Source organism: Colius striatus, chromosome 4 (genome assembly GCF_028858725.1).
Source record: "Colius striatus isolate bColStr4 chromosome 4, bColStr4.1.hap1, whole genome shotgun sequence".
NCBI classification, from domain to species: Eukaryota; Metazoa; Chordata; class Aves; order Coliiformes; family Coliidae; genus Colius; species Colius striatus.
In genome coordinates, this window is record NC_084762.1 from 89,604,998 (window position 1) to 89,630,802 (window position 25,805).

Here is a 25,805-nt window from a genome sequence, read left to right on the forward strand (position 1 = left end):
TAGTGACATCTGTCCAAGGGAAAAAAAAGCCAATCAAACCCAAATGTTTGAAGCTCATAATGGAAAAAAGTATCTCAAAATTCAAGCAACAGTGTGAAGATAATAATTGGGTATCCCATGGAGTCTTCTTCCTCTTAAATATGCTTTGCATGTATTACTGTGATATCTCACCAGCAGCATCTTGATTAACAACAGTTTAAAAGGTGGGAATGCTTCAAACAAACAAACAAACATGGTTCAGCTTGAAATGTTTCATTTTTTCACAAAGGCAATGTAGAAGACGGAAAGCCCATTGAATTTGCTGTGCCTGCAATGTGCAGGTGAGTTCTGCAGGCTACAGCGTTGGGAAAGGGCTTCTTGACACAAGGATCATTAACACATCTCAGCATGACGATCTGAAAATCCTGCCCTTTCTATACTGCTAAACCAAAGAGTCGTGTGTGTGGAGCTCAGTTCGCCACACAGATGTTTGGCAGCCTCGTCTCTATACATGGAGTCCATTAGTACTCACATGGGTGAAGAAGTTCATCATGTTAGCGAGTGGTGCTGTGGCCCAAAATAGGGATATCCCATCTGACCATGTCACAGTGCCTTGAATTGCTGCCTTGGAGGGGAGCTCACTGTTCACAACTGGCATGGAAAGACAAGGGGATAAATCTTGGACTGAAGCACATCACTTCAGGGCTAGGCTTTCACTGAGCTCAAATGCTTATCTGCTTGGACACACTGCCACAACTGGTGCATGAAAAGTCATTTAGATGATAATTTCTAAATTGCCACAAACCCCAAGAACTGTAATACATTAAAAACTAAATACATCATTTTTCCCAAGCCTGATCTAAAGTCCCTTGAAGTCTGTGGCAGGAACTCCAATGGCTTCATCAGAAATTAAAAAGGGTCAATAAATCCATGAATCCCATTTTCATGACATTGGGAAGAAAAAATCCCACTGCTCTCCATTGTTCATTACCTTAACTTTATCCTTGGATTCATATTTTATTTGTTCTTGGGGATTAGATGCAATGATTCCAGCAAAAAACTGTTGATATAAAATCTCCACTGTCACTACCCTCCTCTCACTGCCTAGAGGTATTGATATTAATAGACATTATACCTCCAGAGATGCACATAACTTTGGAGTCTCATTTACTCTGTAGGATCAGTTTGTGTAGATTGTGTCCTTGTAGATACTGCTACAGGGCAAAAAAAATATCTTATTGTATCACTACCTGATATCCCAACCCATGATATTTCTTGTATTTCAAATAGAGACTTTGTAATGAGATACAACTTTCTAAATTTGTAAAAAAATCAGAAGAAAAGTTTGCTTGGAACTTTTGGATATTTTCCTATCAAAAAAAGAAAAAGGTAAAAGCTACCTTTAAAAACTAGTTTTATCTGTGTTTGCTCAAATAGAGTATAGGAGTTGTTCTTATTGACTTTGACTACAAAAGTATACCACATGGAGGCTAAACTTTGGTTAATTTCCCCCCCTTTTATAAAAAAGTTTAATTTAGGGTTTATCATCTTAAAAAAAAACACAAACAAAAAACCATCTGTTGCACAATTCTAAAAGGCACATATAAATCACTGAAAGAAAAGAGTCCACTTGCCAACCTTAAACTGATTAAATAAAAATGAGCATTCCAGAGTATTTTCCACCAAAAAAAACCCAAATAAGACAAACAAACAAGTGGCTAAAAAGGCCATTTTTTTTGCTGGAGTTTTCAGTATTGTTTTGTCTCATTATGGCTGTATAGGAAGCAATATTAAATATGACCAGGGATGATCTGATCCATGTTTTCTAGATGCTATCAATGCAGAATGAGGCAAAATGGTTGAAATATTTACTACTCCAGGTAACTTCATCATATTTGTCCTTAATACAGCATGAAACCAGAAGTAATAGAGGAAACAGAAGAGAGAGTTCAAAAAGAAAATCAACAGCAGAAGTGAATTCATTTCTTTGAGGTAATCCTTACTATGATGTTCACAGCTGCCCTTGTGGGTCTCAAGTCCCAGAAGTCGTTTTCACTCTTCTTCAAGGATCTCTTGCCCTACTTGAGGAAAGAACGGGGCCCACAAACAACAGCTCCTGTGCCCAGGTTTCCCCTAATTGCAACAGGCAGATCTTTCATCAGTAATTCCAGAATCAAACCGTAGAGCCTAAGCAGAGATTCATTTATTTCCACAACTGATTGGTAGTTCCCAGCTATCTGTAGATGTGAAATCACGTGCAGGGTGGTTGGCAGCCAGCCCTCGGCCACGCTCTCTGCGGTACGCACTGCAGCGATCAGATGCCCCCAGTCCACCACAGCATTCAAACCTGACTGGCACACAGACCATCTTCACCGAGCCGCCTTCTGCTGCACGTTGGAAACTGCAGCCCCTACTTCTCCCTGTGGCCAGGGTCATCTGCCCTTGAAAAAATTTATCTTTTCGATGGAGGCAAGAGTCAAAGTTATATTGAACTCAAAATCCCCGTCATGGACGCCTGTCTTCCGGAAAGCTCCGGCTGAAGCGTTGTTTTCCCAGTAATGATGCCAGTGTCCCTTGCTGTCTGCTCCAAAACCATACACATTCACCTAGGAAGTAAGACAGAGCTAGTATTATGGCCTGCAAAGAATTGGTCTTCACCTGAAAGGTCAAAGAAACTCCCTTGGCTGTCAGGCAGCAGCAGCTGAGGACTAAAGGCCAAACTAATTGAGGCCAATTGTACAAGGTTTAACCAGGCAAAGTGCCAGGTCCTGGCAACTTGGGCAACAACAACCCCAGGCAATGCTACAGGCTTGGGGCAGAGTGGCTGCAAAGCTGTCCAGCAGAAGAGATCCTGGGCATGTTAATCAACAGTGGCTGAACGTGAGCCAGCAGCGTGCCCAGGTGGCCAAGAAGGCCGAGGGCATCCTGGCCTGTATCAGAAATAGTATGGCTAGTAGTATGTCCCTGTACTCATTGCTGGTGAGGCCATACCTCAAATACTCTGTTCAGTTTTGGGGTCCTCACTACAAGAAGGACATGGAGGTGCTGGAGTGTGTCCAGAGACAGCAAGAAAGCTGGTGAAGGGTCTGGAACACAAATCTGATGAGGAGTGGCTGAGGGAGCTGGGGATGTTTAGCCTAGAGAAGAGGAGGCTTAGAGGAGATATGATCACTCTCTACAACTGCCTAAAGGTGATTGTAGTGAGGTGGGGGTCAATCTCTTCTCTATAGCAATGAATAACAGGACACAAGGAAGTGGGCTCAAGTTGCACCAGGGGAAGTTTACATTGGACATTAGCAAGAGCTTTTTCACTGGGAGTTCTTAGACATGTATAGGCTGCCCAGGGAAGTGATGTAGTCACCATCCCTGGAAATATTTAAAAGACACACAGATGAAGTGCTGAAGGACATTGTTTAGTGCTGGGCTTGGCAGTGTGAGGTTAGTGGTTGGACTCTATGATCTTAAAGTTCTTTTCCAATTGTAATGATTTTATGATTCTACAACTATGGTACCATTTCTGCCAACATCATTAGGAGTATTTCCATGACCTTTCCAAGCAACATAGTCCTAGGTGACAGAACCTCTTATCCACAGATTCGTGTCTAGGCTAGGGATTTTGACAGCATAATATTTTGTTATCCTTCCTGGTGATAAGCCCATGCTTGCAGGATTTTGTAGAGCAGACCTGGCTTTACACAACTATCTAAGTCTCCAGTCCTCTAGGAGCACTTCACATCATGCATTTACCATAACTTACTGTATAAACTCACAAGCTGTGGGTTCAAAAATAGACCATCTGCACTCCCTAAACTGATCATCCTGCTCCACTAATGTCTTACCATGAGGCTGGTTTGCTGAATCAGCTTCTTGGCTCCACTGAATTGACAGATAAGCCCTCAATGCCATGCCCAAACGTTAGTGCCATTGAGATATCCTTGACTGCTCAATACATCTACTCAAGGCAGGCAGATGTCACACAACACCAAGAGCTTTTTATTTTTCTGGCCTGGCAGCTGGAGGCAGAGGACATGCCCAGGGCAACACCAGTGGCTCTTATTGTCTTAACAATGAGACAAAATTGAGACTTCCACCAACAAGATGAGTACAGACACCATCTATATTTAGATATTTTTTGATTCCAAGTGGAATCCCAGTATTCATGTTTAATTACATTCTCCTGGAATGCATCTTAAACTCATTCTTAAATCCAGTTGAGCATATCTGCATGTTACTGAGGACCCTGCATCTGTTTGAGGAAGCAAATGGCAGAGAGGACAGAAAGGGGGAAATTAAGGCTGAGTGGCCAGATCATGTTTCTAGCACTTCAGTGTGAAACATCATGACTTTTTTATCCATACATCCAAACATGGACAGGCTTTACCTCATCACATACGTGGAGTGCAAATATCAAAGACAGGAGGCCAGTGGAGGGATATCTTCCATGATGTTGGAGCCAGTTTTCATAAATGTATTTCATAAAAGCTGGATTATAAACCAGGATCTAGGCAAAATGGGAGAGAAGAACTCATTAGTAAAACATCCTGGGAGAAAAATAATGGTAGCATGTCATCCCTAGAGGACACTAGGGTAGGGGAGTGGGAGAGAAAGGGATAATAGTTATTCTCTGAGGGCATGTGAAAGAGAGAAATGAAATCTCATAGTTAAGTGTATTCAGTAATACTTCCTATGTGCAACTACACATGGATATTCCTTCCTTGGTCTTGATACCCAACCTGCTTACACCGATGTAAATCCTGGGTGATTCCTACTGATACCAATGAGTATGAAATCACGTGAGAATTAAGCATTCAGCTCTCCCTGCAGCATCTCCCTGAAGGTTAACTCTGGGGAGCTGGAGGCTGAGTAAGGAAAGTGTGAAATGCCATGCCAGATTCCATAGAATCACAGAACCTTAAGATTTGGAAGAGACCTCAAAAAGATCATCTAGTCCAACCTCCTTGCCAGAGCAAGACGACCTAGAGTGGATCACACAGGAACTTGTCCAGGTAAGTTTCCCAAACATGCCATTTTTCTATGCTTTTATGTCTCAAGACATAAATTGCACTTGGTTTATCTCCAGGGGAAATTAAGAGGCAGAGCATTTAAGATCAGACCTGAGGATACTGCAAATCCAAGGACTGATGAAAGCTATTGGTTTCAACCCCCTTCCCTGAATCAGGCAAAGAGAGGCTTTTCCCTCCATGCTGTGTTTGTAATTAGAGTGACAGTATTTCAGTGCTATCTGGTTAGCTGCAGGGCTTTTCCTTTTACAAAGTCAGAGGTTAATTGCTGATATTGTATGTATGTGTAATCGCTTCTCACAAGGTGTTTTGCATTGCACAGTGTGGGAAGAAATATAACCTTCTCATCTCCCTTCTCCTGGGGAAGCTGCTGCATATCACTAGATATACCCTGGGCTAGTGCTATTCAACTGTGACTTGAGTTGAACAACCTGCCATTAGAGCATGTCTCAAGGGTTTTGCAGAGGTTATTCTGTTCCTCACAACAAGCAGAGATGAGCTAAGTGATTATTTAATACTCCCTAGAGGACCACGGTTTGAAGCACAGGCTTATAAACTGATACTAGTTAAAGGTCCCATCTGAAGCCTTTGGCAAAATCTGGCCATGTTTCCTTCCTGAATGAAGGACATGTGCTTTAATGTGTAATTTTAATGCTCTGGGGCTAATGCCGTACTTTACCAATCCTTGAGACACGTGAGCTCCTTTGAAAATCAGCCTCTCCAAAGGCTGAGAGAATGAAACTTTTATCTTGTTGGAACGTGTATAGAAGAGGAAATGTTTTCCCTTTACCTACACAGCCTGCCTTGGTTATGTTCTCAAACCGTGCAGCTACAACAACAAAACTCTTTGTACAGTGGTTAAACTTCCAAAATGGGAATGACCATCCTGCACCATGGGAAAGCCTGTCCCCAGCAGTAGGGTATGTCTATTGAACCACAGCACACTTGGGCCATGAGTCAGTATGCATGGGATGGGCTCTCCTCTGACTGCTGTAGGGTGGGCACCAAGTTGGTCCACCTTTCTTTGACCTTCTCAGAGAAGTGAGGTCCTCTAACTGCCTTCTACATATCCACTATGAAATAAAATGAATCAGAAGTGTTTTGTTAGCCTAGAAGGAAGTGGAATGGCCCAGATCATGTCCCCATTGCTCAATTCTATCCCTGTGCAAAACAGGGAATCTTTCCTGCTTTATGCTATCCTCCAAACCCTGCTTGAACATTGCCTAGGAGAAAATTAATACACCTGGGACAAAGCCAGCGTAGACTTGGCCTGAGCTCAGTCTCAAAGCTTGTTTAACTGGGTACAGGTAGTTATTACAGATGTAGGCTAAGAGCCTCCCCCAAGAGCCATTGATACCACCATGAATTCTTCACTGACTTAAAAACACAGAGCTTTATTTGTTCATTTATTACAAGGAATTGACCTGGGAGTGACAAACATCCTTGGTGTTCAAATAGTCCAATTAGTTAAAAACACTCCAAAGGCTCTCCACAGTTCCCAGTGTTATGATGTCCAAACCACTGCAACGGGTAGGAAGGGAGCAATGGCTGTGGAGAGTGAGCCCTGTTGGCCAGTGATGCACTTTAAATATCACTGAGCAGTGTCAGAGGAAGCAATGCAACCTTCAGAGCAGCAGTAATGCAATGGTATAGTCACAAGTGCAGTTTCTTTCCAATCTTGGTTATTTAGATCTATGGGCTGGATGGCACACAGGAGCTAAACCTGAGCCTTGTATAATCTGAGTATTCTGGTTACAGTTTTATGAATGTCAAGGGGTTCCCTGGATTCTCAAAGTCTCTCAAAGAGGTAGAAGACCCACAGATGTGTTAGCAGAACAAATTCACAAACCAGCACTACTCACCTTTTCTTTTTTGACTTTGATTTTCCGTGGAACTGGAACATATGTGCTGTTAAAGGAAAAAAACCCAGAGATCAATAAAAGTCCAACACAGTAACATTTTCATGCATTTCCAAAGAAAAAGAGAAAGAATATTCTTCATGTACAGTAATAAATTCGAATTATTTGGAATTTAAATTATTGTTTGGAAGTCATAAATTCAACAAGTTGTTGGGAAATGAGGCTGCAGTTAAGTAATAGAACATGAAAAGAGCTCAGGTGTCACTGAGGCAAGTTTATAGGAAGCTTTTACAGTGTTACATTTTCAAGTTAATTACTGATAGTAGGACACCAAAGATTTAGTTGACAATATGCTGTAAAGTCAATACTGTGTGGAATCCATGACTAATAATTCTTGGCCCATCACTATTGCAGTTATTGCACTTCGATATGAGGAAAGGCTTTTCATTTAATTTCTTGGCAGAAAAACCTTTTCCCACCAGAGGGAGACTTTTCCCCTCCTAATACTTGCAGCTACTTTCAGAGTAGGCGGTAGTAGAGTTTGTAATTTCAGTGGTTATGTGTAACATGCATTCCCAGTACACCATCCCTCACCATCAAGCTATTCCCCTCCTCTCCAGTGAGATGCTGAAGGCTTCCTGCAGTTCCCAGCAGAAAACTTTCATGTCATATCTTATGACTAGGTCGAAATCACGAGTCATGTCTTGAAAACAAAAAAGTCTTTTCTTCCCCATATCTCATGCACAGTGCCTGCTGGTATTGCACAGCTCATCATGAGTGCTGTAAAAAAACCCCAACCTCCTCGAGCTTCTTTCAAGTGAGAAAATTTTGAATTGGCTTTGAAACTGGAGTATACCCCAAAATATACCTTGAGTACTTCTGAGTTGTGATAAATCACTAAAACCTTCTGTTACTTCAATCTAAATACTTTTGCTTGATTTTTGTCAACAAGAAAGTTCTTGTGCTTAGTGTTTTATTTATCTTTGAGCCATGGATCATCAGTACACTGAAACATTACTCTTAAGACTTCCCAAGCAGGTGGTGACCTGCCAATGTCTTCATCTCCTTTGGTACTTCTGGGCATCCCTGACCTTAGATCTCCAACCTAGGAACAGATGAAGCGAAAGATGTGATGGGGGGCTCCAGCCCCTAGAGATGTGACACAAGATGCTAACAGGGAAAGGGACATTCATGTAGACTTCTTAATCTGCCCTGAGAACATTTGTCCTTGCATCTGCTTCCCATGCCTGGTCTTGACTGGAAAAGCTGACAGAAAAAGCTTGGTGATCCCATGTCTTTTATGTGGTTATGAAGAGCTTTTTTTGCTGGTAAAATCTCATTATGATATAAATAAACAGCCAGTCTTTTCTGAAAATTGATGTGGAGTGCCTATATTTCATGGACATGCAGCCAGGTACAGCAGAAGACCAAAGTTAATAGTATGCTATGTTCAAGACAGTATTTGCAGACAGCTCTAATCCAACCAGGACATTATGGTATCTCTTGTCAGATGATAGGCTAGTCATTTTGATCATGGGATATTTCATTGTTTCAGAAGCAGTTCCCAAGTCTTGCAGTCATCTGGCTTCAGAATTTCATACAACTGCAGGGAAAGTATTGGCACACTGATTAAGACCAAATAGAGATCTAAGCCATGTGAGAACTGGGCTGCATTGCAGCCAGGCAGTTAGTAACTCAGTAAGTGCCACACAGGAACAGGACAAAGAGTGAAGCTTGTGGTGAAAGTGGCTACAGGTGGAACTTATACAACATGGAAAACATCTTTTCCAAACCACCTAGTGAAGTCTGGTTCCCTTGTACAGGATATTTCCTGCACCCTTGACCCAAGTGAAAATTGTGGAACATTTTAAGGAATACAAAAATCATTGTTGGTCAAACCAAGAGAAGACACATAGTGCTTTTTTTACTGTGGAGATTCCTAGAAGACTTGCAGAAGGTGAGCTAAAGCATCTAGGCTAAATATATGACTGATGAGGGCCTGAATGTTTTCTGTCCCAGAAGACTTTTCTTGGCCTTTTTGGGTGTCACGCTCAGTCTCAGAGAGCCACTTGGAAACCAGACATCCACCAGTCAAATGGGACATGCCTGAGAGAATCCTTCTGCTATCAATTCAATCTAATATTAAGGCTTTTCTTTTGAACCATTAAAAAAACCCTCCTTTTAAAATATAAAGTCAACAGTTCCTTTATACACTGTATCTGGCATTGTGGTTAGTGCTTGTTCATAGGTTTATTCTGGTAGCCTAAAATTAAATTCAATGTATTGTTAAGACTTGTGTGCTTATGATTTTCTGGTTTTATTACTCCAGCATGTGCCACCTTATCAATTATGCAATTTCCCTTCTTTGAGTATAGTGATTAAAACTCACACAGTAATTTACACCAGATGCTTACCATGCCCACATATATAATCTAATTATAAACATATAATATACCCAGTAATTTATTAAGCAAAGATGTTTTTCCCTTCATGTGCTGTGACTGTCTTGTAGTCAACCAGTTATATCTTCCTGACAGGCTAAGGACTCACTCAACATTACCACTGCAACTCACTTGCTGCCACTTCTGAAGGTAAATACTCAACAAAAAGGAGTAAATGGCTTTGCAATCTGGGCACAGAGAAGTGAAAGTGATGGAAATGTGATGATGGTAGTAACAGTCCTTCTGTGGGGCCTCTTCCTAGCACAGGCATGAATTTCACAAAGATCACAGAATCACAGCATCTTGAAGGTTGGAAAGGACATTGAAAGATCATCTAGTCTAACCCTCCTGGCCAGAGCAGGACCACCTAGAGTAGGTCACACAGGAAAGTGCCTTCATTTGAAGGCCATTGAAGGCAGATGGGAGCCTTCCATCACTTCTGATAGGATCCAAGCTTAGGGGCAGAGGTTCTCAACCTTATCAATGCAGCTTCCAAAAAAATCCCACAAATGTAAGCCTTGAAAAAAAAAAAACCCTGATTTTCTTTAAATACTTTCTGGAAGAAAGTAATTGGATTTACTGTTTCAGCCTATGTGTGGCAGGGTGCTAAAGAACAAATCCCACCAGGCTGTGGCTTTACATCCAGAAGATAACCTCACATGCAGTACAAATGTCATGTATTTCATTCCTTTGGATTAGGAAAAGCCAGCTTACAGGAAAGGAGAGAATTTGATAGCAGGCATCCAGAAGGAACATTCATTTTCTTAACATTTTCTTCTAATTGTAGTGCTATAACTGTATCAAACAGGACAACATGTCCTTCTGAAAGTACTCATAAAAGAGAAATGGAGAATAAATATCAGCATGGCACATTATTGCCATATAGCACAAGTTAATTTAAAACTAAGGCACAGAAGTGACACACAAAACAACTGTGTCTCCTCTGCATGATTCACAATCATCTTCCACCAGGAAATATGTTTGAGATCCTGATCAACCTTTCCAGGGAAGGATGTTGTGGCTAGGGGATTAACTACCCTGGTCTGCCTCTGCTCTCTCTGTCTTGCATGAGCAACCTGCAAACCTTTCTCTGTTCTCCTTGTCCTCTTCTGTAAGTGAGAGAATCAATGTTGGAGGGCCATTTGTCCACCCAAGTGTCACAAGTGGTATAATCCAGTTGTCAAGGACCATCAATGAATGAAAAACCCACTAAATCCCACTAAATCAGAAAGCAGATGGCTTTCTGATAGGTACATCTGGGTATGGGTATGCTGGCTGCTATTGGAGGAGGAAAGATGAGCAGAAGACCAAAATGAAGCACTGAATAACAAAGCCCAAGCAGCAGCTGCTCAAATTGGCCACTTCCAGCAGCAAAAAAATCTCCCTTTCATTTCTCTGAGACCACTGTGAGAGGCTGTGAAGAGCTAGAGCTGGATCTTTGCTTCAAAGACTGAACCATAACGTGAAGCTTTTCCTAGAAAGCAAACTTTCAGGACTGACCTCTGACCTAAGAGAGTCTGTAAAGCTCCCCTAGGCCTTTTTAGAAGTGAGAATTTGCCCAGTGTGGGCTCTTCTGCCCTATAGCAACACGAGGTGTGAGTGCTCCCGCTCCTTCAGCCTGCCCACCCAGAGCTGCCCTTACTCACAAGTTGATGGTGCCTGTGGTGAGAGCAGTGACAACCCAGCGCAGGTCCAGGGTTTTGAAGGGGATCAGGATCATGCTCACATTTTCTGCCAGCTCTTTGTAGCTCTCAGGGTAAACGAAGTGATGAGTGGTCTTGCTCCCAACATCTGATTCATAGCCAGCAGTGGGGGCACGGTTCATTCTGTAGCCCAAATGTAAGAAGTGAGAGACTGAATAAGCAAGAGAGAAATTAGGTAGATATAAACACATGTGAATTTTCCCCACATCATTTGCCTGAGGTGGCAGGAAAATGCTCTCATGGTTAAGGAGAGCGCTGCATGCAGGATCTTCAGACAGCCTTGGCAGGGTATTGGGAGTCCTCAAGCAGGTTGAAATAACTAGTACCCACGAGAAAAAATCAACAGCAAATGAATACTCAGATTTAGTGTAGGATCTTTTGGACTAAATGGGATTGTCTACCAAGCAAGTGTGTGTCTGAGCACATCTTTGTGTTCTCTTTACAGTCAGTGGAGAGCTGGTCAAAAGAGCGGCAAGTCCATGAGGATGCACCTCTCTTCATCCTAAAGCTGCAGCCTCCAGTAGGTGAGAAAAACATTGCCTTGAAGTCCATCAGCTTGCCTTCTTGCAGTTTCACCCCCCTCATCTGTACTGATGTATTTTGATGTATGCCTAGGGTCAAGGTAACAAACCATGTGAAGTGTAATGAGAAGCAGTAAATATTTCTTTTGGTCTTTCCATGAAAAGACACCAAAGCCACAGTGACCAATCCAAGACCTGCTGCTGACACCTCATTTACTCAAACCTTACTTCATCATACATCCTCCAACTTTGACATATCTACTTAGGGTCACTGTGCACATACCTGGTGTGCTTGAGGTAACCCTGAGCTCAGTGCACAGAGATCTACCCACCAGAGCTCTTTCAAACTGAGTTGATCAAACAGGGCTACCGTGTGTTGGGTGTATGGGGGAGCAGAGTGAGGGTTTGTGAACTCAAGACTGCAGAAATGCCTCTACTCTTCTGTTCACTTCTGAAGACAAATCTGGGGACACATCAACAATTCCTTCCCTGATGCATTAGCTCCCATTAGTAGAGATCTGCATGTTTCTGGTACAGAGTAATGCAGTTTAGAGATCCTCAAAGTGGCTCTGATTGACTTTGCATGAATCCATAGTGCTGTGCAACACCACAATGAAACCCTTAAACTGTATCTGAGTTTGAATAAGCTCTCTCTGCAGTCCAGTATAGTTCTCTGCAGTCCAGTATAATCTTCTGCAGAGACATTAGCTCAGCTCCTGACAGAAGGGCAGGGAGAATAAGGAAGGATGTAGCTGATCAGGTGATAAGGAGCATTATACATTGCCAGACGACATGCTACCCTGGTCACTGATCACGGGGAAGCTAAGCACAAATACACCTCAACTGCCTCACACTTTTCATCTGGAGGACTAATGTCAAGGGCTCTCCTCTTCACAGATCTGAAGACCAGGTTGGATCTCTTTGTCTTTAGGGAAGTTCTTTTGGTAGAGGGCAAGGCACACAGCTGAAGGAAGCAACTCCTGAACTGACTTATCATGAACGTGATCAGAAGCCAAGTGGCCTAAGGTGGCTTAACAATTCAAATAGTGCTGATCTTCTGCTAACCCATCTTGACTTCATGCACAGCTTCCTGCTAAAGGTTATATACATATGGTATTTTCAATAGCAACCCCTCCCTCGTAGGCCTCTGACCTGCCCTGAACTGCTCCTCAAATTGTGCTGTACTGGCAACTATTTGGAAAGCTGGACAACATGCTGGAGGTGAAGTTAGCCAGTCCAGATGTCCTGGTTCCTCTCTAGGTGAGTGGCTTGCTTACCCAGACAAAATAGCCACCTTTCATTGCCTCAGAAGGAAGAGGCAATGCAATCTTTTGTGAAGCAGCTGCAGCCTACCAATTGTCTCCTGTTCACTGCAAAGTGACTTTGGCTTTCCCATCCCACTGTTGCTTAAGAATGAACCAGGGCAGGAAAGTAAAATTTGACAAGTGAATTAAGTGTGTAAAAGATCACTTGTGAGTAGCAGCTGCAGAAATCACTTTTACCCAAAACTCTTGTGTTTTTTTTCAGCTGTATTCTTCAACACAGACAATTATGGATGGTGCAAAGCAAGCTACAGTATCAACACCTATCCTTTGGGCTTTTTTTTTAAAGTAAAACATGAAGTCATCTCCAACACACACAGTTTACATCCTTGGAACTTAGATTTGACCTAAGTACTAGATTTCACTACATAGCCTCTGAAATCTTGTTTGCTCGCTTGTCCCCCAAAATACCAGTGAATTCAAAACAACAAAGGCATCCCCAAAGCTGAGGTGGTGCCTACTCACCTGAGCACAAAGTCATGAGAGTCAATATCTTGGCCATATTGAGACTGCAGCAGGTTGCCTGAGTTGCCCACAACGGCACATCGCCTGCACGTGTAAGTGCCTCGCTCCTGCAGCGGATCCCTGTCCCCAGGAATGAGCTCAAACAGCTCCTTGAGAGTGCTGTTAATATCCTTCGGAGCTTTCTCTCCTTGCAGTTTCTGTTAGGGAGAAAAACCACTCCAGGTTACTGATACAGCTAGCTTCTTTGTGAGTAAGGCATAGCTTGAAATGACTTCTCAAAGGCCTTCTCCTGTTGTATGCAAGAGAAGGCTTTGGGTTGGGAGTAGAAATGTGAAAAACCAAATGTGGCAAATCCCTTCCCATGAACTTCTAGATTCCCACATCTCCTCAGTCTCTGTCTAGCCATGGTGGCACAGATCATGTGTTCTCCCCAAGGCTGACCTTAGCAGAATGAATGTTTCTCTGGTGTCTATAGGCCAAATCTCACTGTGGGCCAGATATCTTCTCTTAGGACATGCATAAGGTTTCTTTTAACCCTCTTAGGAAGGAGCGAAGAGTCTCCAGAAATGTGATGAAGCACAGAAATGGTTGACATGCCTTCCACAAATTTTGGCATCTGCCAGAAGTGAGAGTGGGAGACCTTATTGCTGCTGCTCTGGACTGTGGAGGAACCAGCTGCTAGTGCAATAGGAAACTATGGTAGCTCACCCTGAGGACTGGAGATGTATAATCATGCAAAGAATTCTCCAGGATGAAGAAAACCACCCGGACCTTGGTCATTGTGTCTGTTGCCATGGAGGGAAATGCTTCTATAGCAGCTCTGTGGTGCATGGTGGAAACAATGGCTGGATTTGCAAGGTACAGGCAAGGTGCAAGGCAGGTGATGATCAGACACTCCTTTTCTGGGGCTTTGCTCTCTGAGGGCTACTAAAGAGATCAGGAGAGGTGGAAGGCTCACAAACAGCATTGCCCACCCTCATGGTTCCACCTGCTTGCAAGTTCATAAAGAGAGTACAGGTCCTAATACAAAATCTGCCCTTGCTCTGCCAGCCCAAGGCAAGGAAAGACAGGGAGAGAGAGCAGAAACACCTTTTCCCATGATTCCCTGTGATGGCCTGGGGTAATTTGGCTTTAGTTTCTGATACGTTTCCCTCGACTGCACCAGGAACTGTTAATTTTCCTGCTATCTCTCTCTAACACAAACAGATGTGTCACTGTAATTTTTGTTTGAATTTCATGCTGTCTCTTTGCCGAACTGTGTAAAGCAACCTTATTTGCACTGAACTGAACAAAAGGTCTGTGGAGCTCAGAACTACAAGATGACATTGAGGCCAAGAACTTGAAACAAAGAAGACAAAAATGTTGCATAATGTTCCTGCTTCCTTGCTAGCATATATACTCATATATGGACTGCACAAGGTGATTAGGATGCAAAATAATTAGGATGTCCAGAAAAGCACTGTCAGTGTTACCATGTACATCACTATTCAGTAGATGGGTTGATGATTTAATTGAAGGTTATCTTCTTCTAAATTTGTGTGTGACGCTACAAATACACGTTCACATGTGAAAACTCCAGTGTATTCTTTATGAATCCAATCTAACCTGGGTTTAAAACTACTCTGAAGATATGAAAACCACAATGTTGGTAAGCCTGAAGCCTTCAAAATAAATGGAGCCTTCATAGAGGCCATAGCCTAGTATCAGGTGTCTAATGTAGAAAAATCCAACCTTTTTTCTAAGAAGGAACTTATTTTGAGTTATTTGAACATGTGTGCACATACATCCCTACATACTCTCTCTCAGGTGAACTGACTTCAACTGTCTTTAAGAAATGAAAGGGAAAATCATCAAAATGCACCAAAACATTTGTAAGGACACAGTTATTCTGGAGAAAAAAATCAAACCAAAACAAAAACCTAATCTTGAACTAGTTTTGCTTGAGAAAATTCAGATGAAGAAGGTAATTTTCAGAATATCCTAAGTACCTGAGCCTTCTTTCTAAGTTAAAATACAGAATGATAGCATACTTAAAGGAACTGGAATATTGGCTTCTGTTTGATGCATTAATATAATAAGAAACATTATCATGGATAGGTATCTCCATTTACACAGAGTATGGATCTGCCTTTTCTTTCTGTTATGTTGCTGTCAGTCTATAGAGTAACTTGCATAAAACATGGGCACCACCAGCAGCCTGAAAGCTGAACACCACCACACTATAGTCCCTTGGTTGTACAGAACTTCCACAGCAGAGATTATTACTTAGGTTAGAGATTCCCTCAGTGATCTCAAACGGGATGATGACCTTATTGCACTGTGTGCTGAACATACATACAATAAGACATCCATTCCTAACTCATTAAAAGTGCTCTGTTTTAATTTCCTCAGTGATTATCTGATTAGACCACACTTTCCAGCCTAATCTTCAATCAGTACTGGTTAGACTTTGATATTTTATCAAGACAGAGCAGAGCAGGCGATGAAGTTGGTTAACTCCAAGGCACATACAGCTTTTAAAAGTTCAGACTTAATGTGCAGACAGTTCCTTATTGCACAATGTTTACTTGACTTCTTTAAAAAGACCATTTTAATAGCATTTCAACTACAAGCCAATTATAGTTCACTTTCCCACACCAAATTTTTGTCCTTTTTTTTTGAAGTAATGTTGTCTTTTTTGTTTAACAAACTCCCACCAGTCTGGCCTTTCCCATAGATCAACAAAAGCACTGGGTGAAAGTCTGTTTGTGCTGTGCAAGGCAGAGCAATGTCAGTGCAACGTGACTCTGCTGCAACAGCATCTTCTCTCCAGGTGCTGTACATGTGTGTCATGGCTATATGTATGGACATGGCTGCTACAAGTGGGCTTTAATACATTGAAATACCCGGCTCTTGTGTCCTCAGAGAAGTGGCTGCTTGTCTCAGAACTCTGTGCAAACAACTGCTGTGTCTAACGATGCAGCTTAACCTGTTGCCCAAGTACAAAAAGCATCTTAACTCACCTTGTGTCCACATATAACATAACACTAGATCACTTAAAACTACATCTCCCTTCCATAAAATACTTGTCTGGCACTTGAGAGTCAACTCTTCACCTTTGGTTGTTAAAAACAACTGACATTGAGAGTCCAGATTGAGAAGTTTCCTAATCATCTTCACAGCAGGAAAAGTACCCTGTTCTTCCAGCTTTAGAAACTCCCTACTTCACATGCAGAAGTTTTCTAGCTGGTGTTGCATCTTCTTATTTAAAAAGAGCAAAGAGGAAAAAAAAGAAAAAGAACCTCAACGTTTATACACTTCCTTTTTTTAACCATGAAGCTCTTTCCAAGGAAGTGCCTGTTGCTCCTTCTCTCACCACTGTGTGCATACCTCCATGACAAGGGACTTTACTGCTTTTATAAACTTCTTTGAAAGCTTCCCTGGGGCTCTCTGGGGCCATGACAATGCCAGTGACTGCCAAGAAACAATACCCAGACTTGCCTAGAGGATGCCAAGGGAGAGTGTGAATTCAGGCAAGGCTGCTCAGAACTAATAGCTTGGAGTGCAATAATGCAGTGTATTAAATACAACTTCAAAATTCCAACTTATTAACAAGTAAAAAACATTTATTGGTGTGATGTAGATGCAGATGGAGCCTGGATCAAGATACCTGTGGTGGATAGACAGATATAGCTGTGGTGGATCTGTCCACCTTGTGGTGGACAGACAGATATAGCTGTGAGTCTGGCAGCAGGCATCACTGCTGGGGCAGCCCTACAAGCACGCAGCCAGGCAGCTGAGGAAGCTGCTGTGGCAATACTGAGCTTTGTGGCTTTTCTCTCTTTTTTTAAACTGCTTTTAAATGATAAAAAGGGACTAAAGCCCCATGAGAATCTCTTTTGCACAGATACTAATTGCCTCTCTGCAGCAGTTTGGAGGCATTAATTCTCACACAGCACTTCCCAGCTATAAGACATTGTACAAAGATTAATCCTAGCAACAGCCTGGTGGGGCAAATCCAGGTAATCTCTATTTTGCAGGTGGAAGGAGAGGTTAGAATGAAACCATCAATTTTGAAAATGCCTCCTTGGTCTGGAAAATATGGCATTATTATTGTTATTTTAATGTCCTGCAATGACTATGCATCAAAGAGATTAAAGGAAGGAATATAGGGGCTTTCAAGAGTTCAGGCTCTGTTTAATGACTTGAGTCTGTCAAAAAAAAAGCATGTTCAAATACGAATGTAATGTGCATATGTTATGTAAATAGCATCCAATAATATGCATATGTCAAACTGTGTGATTTCTGACTTTCACAGCAGGCACAGGCCACCTCCATGCTACCCCAACGAGCAAAGACCCTGCCTCTGCCAGCTCTGAGTGCCCTCAGCTCTGGCTGCAGGGTGTTTGCAGCTCGCCAGTGCACAGTATAGAGGGACCTATGAGCACAGGCGGTCAGCAAATCCATCTTTCCTTGCCAAAGGAGACTCTGGGGCATCAGCCCAGTTGGATGTATGTGGGGGCTGCTTCCATCCAAGCAGTACCTCCTTCACATCAGGTACCTCCTTCTACAGCCCCCCAGTAGCTACATGCCACCTTCAGTGTGCTGAGCTCTTCGTATTGCTTCCAAAGTATCACAGACAGCGTCCCAGTTTTAAAGAAGACTCCTGGTGATCAAAGTATTTGGGTAAATTTTCTACAAAGAGCATTCAAAATGCATGACTCAGGTGCCAAATAGCTCTGCTGTTATCTTAAAAATAACTGCAGCTGCCAAGACTTCCCCAGTTTGTGTGTTGGGGATGCCCTTTGCTGCTTAGCAAATCTTTAAGCCTTACATTACTTTTTCTCCTCCAAGCATAGTGACTAAAAGCTAACATTTTCTTTTAGATACCCTAATCACGTGCTTGGAGAGCTGAGCTTTCTCTCAAAATATAACAAAAAGCAAACCCCTCCAATATCATAAGACTTGAGATAAAAAATGTTATAACGTGGTAGTTTATGAACAATGTGCTACAGATAAGATTGTGAGGGAACTCTGAGCCTGATTTGACTTATCACAGCTTTAATCCATCAGCCTGGACAGGGTTATTTTGGATGTAGAACAACAGGTTCTGATCTTGTATTTTTAATACTTTATGGCCACTAAAAACAATACCAAAAGCCCCTGAGAATAAAACAAGAAAACTATAAATAAATGTGATGTTGTGTTACCGCATATAATTCTTGCCCTGTTTCCTTGTACATGGGTTACTTAATCTAGTGGAAATGTCCACAGCATTTGTGTCATGGAAAAACAATGAAAAACTTGCAGGTGAACCAGCCCAGCGAGGTAGGAGAGAAAATATAAACACAGAGAAATGCATCACATAACATAAAGTGCCCAGTTTCAAAGCACTGAGACTCTCACAGTCCCTGAGCGTGAGGGATGGCAGATGGATGGGCAAAGAGGGAGAGGAGAGAGTGGAGAGAGAGGAAGGAATTAGTATGAGAGTAAAGCTGATAACACACTGATGTTTTTAGTTGTTGTTAAGCAGTGTTTATATGAAGTCAAGGATTTTTTAGAGTCTCACACCAGCAAGAAGGCTGAAGGGGCACAAGGAGCTGGGAGGGGACACAGCCAGGACAGCTGAGCCAAACTGGCCAAAGGAATATTCCATACCATAGGACTTCATGTCCAGTATATAAACTGGAGGAGCTGGCTGGGAGGAGTGGATTGCATTGGTCAGTGAATGATAATGTCACTTGTCTTTCTTGGGGTTTATTTCACTCTCTTATTATCTTCCTTTTCATTACTATTATTAGAAGTATTATTTATTATTATTATTTCACATATTAAACTGTTCATCTCAACCCAGTTTTACTTGGCTTCAGTTTTCCTTCCCACCCCACCACAGCTGGGGGAAGAGAGGGAATGTCTGTCTGGTACTTAACTGCTGTCTGGGGTTAAACCAGACATTAACAAAGGGCAAGTTTATCATCTGGGTAGATTTAAGCAAATGAAAAGCAAGTAACAGCCCTGACAATAGTCCCTTTGTTCCATGAATACAGAAACAGCCAGGTACTTTTTCAGATGCCTTCTCCAAAAATGACTCTGTCCCATTGTGCTGGTTTTGACTAAGGTAGAGTTAATTTTTTTTTATAGTAGCTGCTCTGGTGCTGTGTTTTGTATTTCTGACCAAAATGATGTTGTTAACACAGAGATGTTTTCACTGCTGCTGAGTGGTGCTGTTATAGAGTCAAGGCCTCCTCACCCCACCCCATCCCACCAGTGAGTGGGTTGGGGGTGCACAAGGAGTTGGGAGGGGACACAGCCAGGAAAGCTGATCCCAGCTAACACCAGGGATATCCCAGACCATAGAATGACATGTCAGCATATAAACTGGGGGAAGAAGGAGGAGACATTAAGAGTGATGGTGCCTTCCCAGGTAACTGGAGATGGCTGAACCATGGGAAGTGAGGAATTAATTCCTGTTTTGCTTTGCTTGTGTGTGCACAGCTCTTGCTTTACCTATTAAACTGTCTTTACCTCAACTCATGAGTTTTCTCACTTTTACCCTTCTGATTCTCTGCCTCATTCCACCAGGTGGTTAGTGAGCGAGTGGCTGCTTGGGGCTCAGTTGCTCTCTGGAGTTAAGCCATGACACCTCTGCAGCAAATGAGCCACTGCAGGGACAGTGACACTGACCTTCTCTTTCCTGCTCCTCACCTGCAGGAGTGGCATTGCTGACTCTGGCATCAACAATTTTATCCACAGCTGCCAGGACTATTTCCTTCCAAAAGGCCACATCCTACCAAGATGGAAGAGCTTAAACCATGTATTCTCCACATAAATCATAAAGCAGTCTGGTAGGCATGTGAAGGGCTGTGAGCAACCACTCCATCCTCTGGCCCCAAGTATTGCTTCAACTAAAATACTAGTCATTAGGCTCTGAAATCAGTCCTTGTTTTTGTGGAAATGGAGGGACATTAATGCTACAGAACTATTTAGATGAATAATCCTTATCTGAAGTCAGTTCCTGAGAGTAAACCATAGAATCATAGAATGGTGAGTTGGAAGGGACCTTTAGAGATCATCTAGTTCAACTCCCCTGCAGAAGCAGGTTCACCTAGATCAGACATAGACACTTCTCCCTTGAAAAAAAGTTTAAGTAATCTCAGCTCTCCTTGTGCCTCATCTTTTAAGTACAAATATAGTAAAAAGTCACAAATTGTTGAGTAGACAAAGCAAAGAGATTAAAACCTGGCCATGAGCAATGTTTTCTTTAAGCCTGGCTGAAATCTCAGTGTCACTTTGAAGATGAGACTAAAAATGAAGAGCAAAAAGGAAGTGCAGTCAGAATGCACCTGGGAATTACTTACTGTAAAAATGACACTGTCTCAGATAGTCTAACCCAAAGCAACATGTATATAGGAAATAGGCTGCAATGAGGAGCTGAGGCCATATCATGCTTGGGTTTAGCCAGAAGCATCTTTCAGAGGAGTTAGGGCACCTTCTCCATCTACCATAGATTAGGGAAAGTATTTTCAGTAAGTAACTGATTTCCAATATGCAATTTGTTGTTGGGAGACAACAAAATATTTCACATGTTATGGTTGAAGGTAACTTCTGTCTGAAAATAAAAAAAAGTATAGAAATCTTAGATTTATTTTTACCATCTAAGAAAAAAATGCTTTGATTTTGTGTTCTGAAGTGGTGTATTCCTTTGAACTTGACCTGAATTCCCCCCAAAAAAGAATTAAAACACTAAAAATAGGGTTAGACAGCTTGAAACTTAATGGACAGCTTTTATTTGGGTGGAGGGGCGGAGAGAGCAGAAAATAAAGACTTTGGGCTGTCCTGAAAGTCACTGAAAAAGAAAATATCTGTTTCAAGTTTCGCTGAAGTGAGACATTCGTGTCTTTTCTTTGTTTTTCAGTTTCACTACAAGAAGGAGAACCAGAAATTCAGAGTTCTGTATGGAAAGTCCTAAGCTTTTTCTTCCTTTTTATTTGTTTTTTTCTTTCAAAGACAGAATGTATTTAAACTTCATGTTTAAATACATTGTGAGATCTGAGTGCAGAATGCAGTGTGGCTTTGTGTGGGGGAGATGTCCAAGTCCCCAGGGCAGAGTCCCTTAACAGAGGCACCCTGCCCACTCGTCCTGGCTTGCAGGACTCCTTCTCAGCCCCACAGATCCTGTACTGATGATTCCACCCTCTCCTTAGCATCTCCTCAAGGTGCTGAGTGTTCCCAGTTTCTGTATTGAGAGGTAATTTCACAATCAGTTTCAATGCTTATGGTGTCCATGAACGACCTCATCTTCTCATTTACTGAGCTCAGTTTGGGGCTTTCCCCCTCTACCAAAAACTGCCAGCTGTCAGCTCACTCAGCTCCCTGGTCAAACCTCACATTGGGGCAAGGGGATCTACTACCTTCATCTTCCCTTCTCATGGCTCCAGCAAAGCCCAGCTAGGAAAAGCGTCTGGTGTTTGCAAGAAAAACCCACAAGTGATGGAGAATCTGAGTCATAGTCAAGGGGCAGGTGAAAGGATGCAACACCTGGAGTATATGAAACTCACAGCAAAAAGGAGGCTTTCATCATAAAATGAGGATGATATCTATGCAACAGTTAAAGATTTGGAGTTCCATAGCATCTCTTTTTCACCAGTAAATGAAACAGTCCTCAGAGTGATAAGAGATAAATCAGGTAAATCTTCATTCCCACAGCACTTGACACCTCATCCAAAACCTGAATGCCTCCACTGTAAAAGTGGAAGGACTGCTGGAGGGGCCTCCCCAGGGCTGAAGGCTCCAAATTCAACATCAAGGGTTGTGCTCACAGTTGCAGGCTGTTTTGTGTTCAAAGAAGGGCACAGGAAGACATTTTTTTTTTCTGAAGTGGGGTAAAGCAACTCATAACGAAACTGCAGTTTGACTGGGGCACTGCAGCCAGAACCTGTGCTTTGACATCTCAGCAGCACAGCCCACGAGAAACTCATTTAATCAAGGTCCTGTTTCAAGTAACAGGAAAGAAGTTTTAATTAGGAAAAATGTCAGGACATGCCTTCTTCCCTTCTATGCTTTTTGAACAAGGCATCCACAAGCTTTCATGGTGCTTAGACCAGGCCATTGGACCACTCTGCTCAAGGATCCACAGGGCTGCTCCTTCCCAGTGAGCTGCAGCTGCCCGTGTGCTTTACAGATGTGTTTTATATCATCAGCCACAACGGATACTGTTCTCATAAAAACAGAACTAATCATTTTCTGTTAAATCCTCCTAATTAATTACATGTCTTGTGGTAGGGAGAGCCCCAGGGGAATTACATATTTCATGACGAGTTTGCTGCCTCCACGGACAGCAAATGCCTTTGTTACCATCTGAAGCGAAACACACTGGCTTAGGGAGTCTAGACTTTGGAAAAGAAGGGGGAAAAAGGCAATACTGACATTTGCAAATTCTGGATTTAACACCTAACTCTGCCAGGGACTCTTGTAGCTTGGAGCAGGGGAATATGTGCTCTGAGTGACTGCGAGCTAAACAGCACACAGATACCCACTTTCCTCCACCTCTGCCTGCCTTGTCAGCTGAGGTGGCAAATGCTTTTGGCAGGAACCATCTCTCGCTGTCACAGCCTGACACCACAACCCTCGCACCAATACCAGGCCAGATCCACAGCTCCCACTTACCAGCCACCACCTGTAGCTGTCCTCTGGGATGAAGGCATTCTGTGAGGTCAGGAAAGGTTGCATAGTTGAGTTAAATCTCTGATCAAACCAGAGGGAATGTCCCAGCTCGGAAATGCATGTGTGACAGCTGCACGGTCTCCTGGGGTACTTGAAGAGTTTCTGGACTTGCTCTGAAAACTGCACAATAAGATGTCTCAGATCCCAGGTGGTGGTGGTCACCTGCTGCGTGTAGTTCAGCAGAAATGACGTTACTGTGATGAGCAAAAAGGCGAAGGTAAACACTTTCACGTTCCTCCTCCTTACGACGACCATCTTTCCTGCTCTGGTTCTGCCGTCACCACTGACCACTTACAATATAGAGTCCAATGTAAGGCAAAGGGTGCTGCAGGCACCTGCCAGTTACCACCTGGGGCTTAGGCTGAACATACCACCTTCGTTAGCTCCACCCATAAGAGAAGCAGCTTTGGTCTCTTCAAATGGAACTCAAAAACAGCATAGCTGGGTATTTCCTTTCACTTTCTCACAATGTTTCCATGTCTTTTCCACCTCCTCGTGACCTGCTCCCAATCTGTCCAGATGAGGGTTCAATGAAGACAGACCCTGATCCTTCCACGCACCAGAAGATTTAGAGGGGAGCAATATGAGCATTAAAATGTAGGTTTTCTGTAGGGCACAAAGCCATTAATTAAAGAAAACAAATTGTAGAACCAAAGGGGTAATTATTTCTTTTCTCTTTGAAGTTAGTTCAAGAAGGATCAGATCATCAAGCAGAGAGATGTCCATTTAAGCCATGAAGTGCAGTTTGTAGCCTGAAGACACACACATACACACACAAAAAAGAGAAAAATTATTGTCAGAAAGTGTTTTGCATTCCTCCCAATCTAATTTCTCTGCATTTCTCTGCCCATCTCTGATCAGCTCAGAGCCCTCGACACAGCAACACCAGCTGGGATTTCTGCTGTGGCATTTGCATGCTGAGAAGTTTCAGGGTGAAACTTCGGAAAGGGCAGAGCATCGACCTGTCCCTTTGTATTGAATCAGCCCCAGCGCACTGGCCTTATTTGAATTACAGTTTTCAGCCATTTGAACGGCAATGACTCACCTCCTTCCCTCAGGCCGACCTTGATAGCCACAAGACAGGCAGCAAAGTATTCATAACTCAAAACAGCTGAACAAAGAGTAAAGGAGGGAGGAGCAGGAGAGGGAGGAAGAGGAATTGGGGTTTTTTTTCTCTTCCTCCCCCTAACCAGCTTAATTTCTTAAGGACGGGGGCTGGACTCATCATGATTCAGAGAAAGCCAAGCAAGAACAGCTCATATGTCCTGGGACACACAGGGGAAACTGAAGTATAAATGGCCTTTGTTTTGTGTGGATTACTGCTATATTTCCTGCCAAGGAAGGGTAGGTGAGGGCAGCCCATGATCTCAGAGAGCTCCTGTGAGACCCTGAGCCGCGCAGAGGGGCAAGGAGCTGCTTTGTCTCAGGTTGCTGGGGGGATACAGAGGGAGCCCAAGCTGCTCCCTGTTCCCCTCCCGGTATCCCTTGCCTGGCAGTAGTGATTTAAATGACTTTTTAAAAGTTGAAAAATAGATCACTTCCTTCCACAATGCCATTGTTTTGTAGAAAGAAAGAAAAACATGTTGTGGATTAAAAACTTCAGATGTTTGCAAAGAGCCCCACAAGTGCCATTGCCCAAAGAAAAAAAAGGAAAAAGAAAAAAACATAGAGAAGCAACTGCCCAGATATGTGCAGTATATGAACAACCAAAAGCAAGCAAAGAGCAAACCTGCAATTGTTGCCACTAAACCCCATCATTTTAACCCATTCTGCGACCCACATTGAAGCGAGATTCCCCTCAGCTCATCACCCAAATCCAGTACTTCTCCAGACATGTGGGAATGCATCTGGTGGCCAGGGCTCTGGGCTGGGTGCAGCATCCTCAGCACTGCTCTTGGCTTTTCTCCTGGGGACCTATGAGGATCTCCCCAAGGCCAAAGTGCTTTTCAAAGAGGGTTGACACAGTGTCTTGGAGACAGCACAGGCCTGGTGTTTGTAGGTAGTGTGTAAATATTTACTGAGCCCCATAAGGCCAAATCTGAAGGCAGGAGCCTCAGCCTGTGGTCTTCAGCCTTCGCTCTGCTTTAGGTTTCTCATCTGCAGCATGTGCTGGGAAGTGTGTGCCGTTCAATTAGCTGCTGTTTGCCTAACGTCCTGAGATTTATTTTAAGTCTGGCTCCTACAAATGCATTTACGGGAGCTCAAAGGCTGACAAGTGGGTCAGGCTGGCTAACAAAAGGCTTTATTAACCCCAGCTGCTTGAGCTCGCCTGTGCCAGTCAGTTAAGCAGTAGCAGGGAACAATCCTGTGCTTGCTTTAACTTTTCAGAGGGAAGTTTGAGGACTAACTAGAAATCTTCCCAACTATTCCCAGTATAATTTGCCCAAAAGGCAGTGAGGATGCTGCTGCTGTGCCATGGACAGTTAGAAAGGAAGCTTGAGAGCACGGCCCCCGGTGCACAGCCTCGTCCCTGCCAGCTGGCTTCTGTGCCAGAGAGTGGACCCAAACACATTTGCTTTACTGGCCTGGTGAAGTTGTTAGTCTAAACAAAAACACAGACTTTAACTCCCCCCAAAATATGCCAAATCCCAGAAGCAGATTGATTCTCCATTTATGGAGCGGATAACTCAAGGGCTGCAATGCTGGCGGGTCAAACCCCTGCTGCTCTTAACCCTGGGCCAACTCAGTGCTTGTAAACACAGCTCCTGCTCTTCTATTCTTTGTTTTTTTTAAAGTAGAGGATGGAAGGGGATTATCCAGCTTTTCTTGGAAAAGACTATAAAATGGAGCAT

General features: G+C 43.0%; 1 protein-coding gene across 1 annotated transcript in view; it reads right to left on the reverse strand.

Moving 5' to 3' along the window:
- Positions 1-246: 246 nt before the first annotated feature.
- Positions 247-25,805, reverse strand: part of ST3GAL1 (ST3 beta-galactoside alpha-2,3-sialyltransferase 1) — a 77,533-nt gene continuing 51,974 nt past the window's right edge. Inside the window, exons 2-7 of the mRNA XM_061996086.1 lie at positions 22,957-23,765; positions 13,312-13,508; positions 10,947-11,126; positions 6,863-6,908; positions 4,361-4,480; positions 247-2,585 (exon numbers count right to left, since the gene is read on the reverse strand). Of these exons, the coding sequence (XP_061852070.1) occupies positions 2,412-2,585; positions 4,361-4,480; positions 6,863-6,908; positions 10,947-11,126; positions 13,312-13,508; positions 22,957-23,268 (1,029 nt within the window). The 5' untranslated portion in view covers positions 23,269-23,765 and the 3' untranslated portion in view covers positions 247-2,411. The remainder of the gene's footprint in view (positions 2,586-4,360; positions 4,481-6,862; positions 6,909-10,946; positions 11,127-13,311; positions 13,509-22,956; positions 23,766-25,805) is intronic.